The sequence below is a fragment of the Bubalus kerabau genome, chromosome 17 (assembly GCF_029407905.1).
Source record: "Bubalus kerabau isolate K-KA32 ecotype Philippines breed swamp buffalo chromosome 17, PCC_UOA_SB_1v2, whole genome shotgun sequence".
In the NCBI taxonomy this organism is placed as follows: Eukaryota; Metazoa; Chordata; class Mammalia; order Artiodactyla; family Bovidae; genus Bubalus; species Bubalus kerabau.
In genome coordinates this window covers 54,977,159-54,981,336 of record NC_073640.1, presented here as the reverse complement: position 1 = coordinate 54,981,336, position 4,178 = coordinate 54,977,159, and the positions used below count along the sequence as shown (strand labels likewise).

The 4,178-nt window shown below is 47.0% G+C and overlaps 1 protein-coding gene across 1 annotated transcript; it reads right to left on the bottom strand.

Moving 5' to 3' along the window:
- Positions 1–450: 450 nt before the first annotated feature.
- LOC129630667 (seminal plasma protein BSP-30 kDa) lies at positions 451–4,178 on the bottom strand. The gene is made up of 5 exons (XM_055551167.1): positions 4,039–4,178; positions 2,946–3,026; positions 1,662–1,736; positions 1,078–1,209; positions 451–590 (listed from the first exon to the last, which is right to left on the bottom strand). The coding sequence occupies exons 1-5, from the start codon at positions 4,043–4,045 to the stop codon at positions 451–453; spliced, it is 435 nt and encodes a 144-aa protein (XP_055407142.1). The 5' UTR covers positions 4,046–4,178.

The following is a 4,178-nucleotide window of genomic DNA, read 5'->3' as shown; positions in this document are numbered from 1 at the left end:
CTCTTTCTATCTCAATTCCTGCTGTCTCATGCCTGCTCCAAGATTATGTTGTCCTGTCTCCGCCCCCTCTCACCTTCTCTTCCACCTCGTCTTGGCACTGATCCTCCCCAGATCCTCCTCCTTCCATTTGTCATCCTGCAAACTCTCTTTCTCCTTCCCTGTGGGACTCTCCTCTCTCCATTGTTTGCAGTTTGGCTTTGTCTCTCCCTCTGTTTCCATCTTTTGTCCCCTTTCTCCTCTTCATCCTCTCTGCATGCTTCTCCTCATGAAACTCTGCTCCTCACTCTTCCTCCTGCATCTTTCTCCCTCATCCCATCTCTGCACCTGCCTCCTCCCTCCATCTCACTGCAGCATCTGACTCCACCTCTTAATCCAGCTCTGTCTCTTCCCTGCTTACCCCGTCTCTTCCCATCCTCCCCAGAACACACTCACCTTTTTTTTTTTTTTTTGCTAGCAATACTTCCAAGCTTTATCCCGGTCATAGTTTGAAGTGAGTGAGCACCAACTCCTCCAGAAAAAACTATACACCCTTGTGCAACTTTCATAGTATTTCTTGCGATAGATAAAGGGGAAGACACATTCGGGCTCGTCTGAAAAAATAGAAGGAATGGGTGAAAACATTAATGGTGGAGGGCTTACCAAAAGAAAAGGGGGCTTCCCTGGTGGTCCAGTGGTTAAGAATGCCTTGCAATGAAAGAGACACTGGTTCAATCCCTGGTCCAGGAAGAAACCAATGCTGAGGAGCAATTAAGTCCGGGCACCTCAACTACTGAGCCCACACACTGCAACGAGGGAAGCTGGTGCACCCAGACCCTGTACTCCACAAGAGAAGCCACCTCAGTGAGAAACCCACACACCAATGAAGAGCAGCCCCACTCACTGCAACTAGAGAAAGACCACGTGCAGCAACAAGACCCAGTAGAGCCAGGAAAAAAATGAGTCGAAAGGGAGATGAATGGAACACACGGGGCTGGGTCAGAAGAAGCCTGAGTCTTCCATCTAGGAGTCAGTTATGAACCAACCCTCTTCATCTGGGAAGCCACGTGCTCCTCACATGAAGACAAGCTGCACGCTTACCTTTCTCAGTACAGAATTTCCAGTTTCCTTGATATTCTGTATCGAGGGAACACCACAGTAATATGGAATTTTTGCGCGTGCACATATAATACTTTTTGCCTTTATAGGTGAATGGGAAAGCACATGCAGGACCTGGAAGAAGAAAGTCCTTGTTCCCTTCTTTGACTCCTAGGCTTTCATGATCTCTGGTAACTCTGGCAAAGTCTCCATTTGAGACCGTCATCTACAGAGTCCCCCGCTAAGCCCTGGGGATGTCAAGGTCTGTCTATCGTGGTCCCTCCCTCAGGGACTAGTTAGATTTCTTTAACTTTGGACAGTCTCTACTTTAGCATGTGGCAGCAGCTCTGAAGCCCAGACCATGGGTTCAGGCTCCGGTCCCACCATGTCTACATGCTCACCCTTGACGCTCTCCAGGGTTGCCCCCTTGGGGAATGTGGACACCTGCCTCCTGTGACTGAGAGGACAAAATTCACTCTTGCCTGTAAAGTATCTTTGGAGGATCCCCATCACAGTCACCAGGGCACAGATGTTAGTTTATTGCATTTGATTGTTGTTTTGCTGTCATTCTATCCCTTGTTGATTACCTTCAAGAACTGCATTAAGATGGTTGGCTTTGCTAAACAAGCTGGGAAAAGGTTTGTCGTCATACAGTATCTCCTCTAGAAGAAAAGCAGGTGCGGAGGAGGTTGATGGAAGAAGAGCAAGAACAAAGTAGGGTTAGGTTTAGGAGGGAGGAACTGCGTGAGTAGCGTTGACATATATACACTTCATGAATGAAATAGCTAGCTAGTGGGAAGCTGCTATATAACACAGGGATCCCAGCCTGGCGCTCTGTGCTGTCAACCTAAAGGGGTAGGATGGAGGGTAAGGTGGGAGGGAGGCTCAAGAGAAGGGCAAATGTATATACTTATGGCTGATTTGTGTTGTGAAATGAACACAATATTGGAATGCAATTATCCTTCAATTAAAAAAAAATAACAAGAAGGTAACAACAGCAAAAGAACATAGCAGAGCCACAACCCAAATATGACCTGTAGTGGGGCCTGCCCTGCATCTCTAACTTTTATTTTCTTTTATGTTCTGAAGTCCTAGTACCCTGAACAGATAGACCTGATGACTAGAGGGCTAAACAGAACAGGCGAGGGAGACCTTGTCATGTTCTCATTGCTCCAGGAGGACACACAGGGATTCAAGCACAAAACCGGGACTCAGCTGTCGCACCCTGCCTCCCCCATGCCCTTGCTCTGCCCATCTCGACTCCTGCTCTGTCATGCCTGCACCAAAGACTGTGCTGTCCTCTCTCTGCCTCTCTCTCACCTTCTCTTGCCACGAATCCTTCCCAGGTCCCCCTCCTTCCGTTTATCATCCTTAGCATCTGGCTATGGATCTGGGATGTCAAGGTCAATATGGTGTAGTTCCTCCCTCAGGGTTCTATGACTGTGGGCGGTTTTTACTTTATTGTTTTTGACAGTGAAAAAAATGTATTTAGAGATATACATGTGTCTATAGATACAAAGAAATAGATGTAAAGAGTGGCTAGGCGACATGTTAAAAGTATGTAAGTTGTGAGGGTTGGTGTACTGATGTGAATCTGGGGAGTTGCTACTTTATCATGTGATACCAGCTCTGAATCCCGGACCCTGGGTTCAGATTCCAGCCCCACCATCTACAGAGGCATATCCCTGATGCTCTCCAGATAAACCCTCTTGGGGAATGTGCATCCCTGCCTCCTCCCGTGACTGAGAGGGTAAAACTAGCTCCTGCCCTTAAGGGTCTTTGGAAGATCCCTTCACAGTTACCAGGACACGCATGTTAGTTTGCTGCATTTGATTGTTGTTTTGTTGTCATTCTCTTCCGTGGTTGATTACCTTGAGGATAAATGGTGCGAGGCAAAAATGTAGTAGTGTAAATTTCAGGAGGAAGGTCGTATGTCTCCGTCGGCAGCTCATCTAGAAGAAAGGCAGGAGCAGAGGAGATGGATGGAAGCGGAGTAAGAGCAAAGCAGGGTGAGGGTTAGCTGGGATGAATTGAGAGAGGAACATTGACATGTACACCACCATGTGTGAAATAGAGAGCTGGTGGGAAGATGCTGTATAACAGAGGGAGCAGAGGATGGGGTGGGGTGGGAGGGAGGCTTGAGAGGGAGGGGAGAGATATATATATATTTGTGGCTGATTTGCATTGTCATACAGTAGAAATCAACACAACATTGTAAAGCAGTTATCCTCCAATTGAAAATAAAGAACAAAATAAGAACAACAACAAAAAATGGCAGCAACAACCAAAAAAAGCCCAGTAGAGCCACAACCAGACTATCGTCGGTAGTAGGACATGCCCTGCGTCTCTTTTGTTTTCTTTTCTATTCTGAAGTCCTTGTTTACTCTGAACAGATACACTCCATGACTACAGGGTAAACTGAACAGGGGAGGGAGACCCTGACACATTCGCATTTCTCCCCTACCGAGACACATGGATTCAACCACAAAGTCAGACACTCACTGTTCTTTGGACCTGCCCTGAGACCACACGGTCCCTCTTACTTGGTTGGCCCAAAAGTTGGTTCTGGTTTTTCCATACAATGGTATGGCAAAACAGGAAGCAACATTTTTTGGCCAACCCAATATTTCAAACAGTCAACTCTACAAACATCAAAAACTCTTCATTTGAACAACATAACCAACCCTGGCGTAGGTTGCCCATGTCTGGGGCAGTGCAATGGAGATTTAGGAATGAGACATCTCCCAGAAAGGCCCTTCGCTCTGTTGCCAAACTCACCCGGGTTTCAATTTCATAGAGTTGCTGGAAAATTAAATAAAATGTGAATGTTATAGCAGCTGGCCCTTCTGACACATTCAAGAGATGGCAGTGGTATTGGTCACAGTATTATTATTGTCATGACTTTTACTCATCAGTCCATGTCTGGGGTGGGCTTCCCTGGTGGTTCAGCATTAAAGAACTCACCTGCCATTCCAGGATGCGTGGGTTTGCTCCCTGGGTCGGGAAGATCCCCTGGGGAAGAAATGGCAACCCACTGCAGTATTCTTGCCAGGGAAATTCCATGGACAGAGAACCTGATGGGCTACAGTCAAGTGGGTTGCAAA

Excerpts from the sequence above, each read along its gene's own strand:
- LOC129630667 (XM_055551167.1), bottom strand. Across the intron at positions 1,210-1,661 it reads TCTTAATGCAGTTCTTGAAG|GTCCTGCATGTGCTTTCCCA; the intron begins GTAATCAACAAG and ends TTCTTCTTCCAG. Across the intron at positions 591-1,077 it reads GAAATTCTGTACTGAGAAAG|ACGAGCCCGAATGTGTCTTC; the intron begins GTAAGCGTGCAG and ends CTATTTTTTCAG.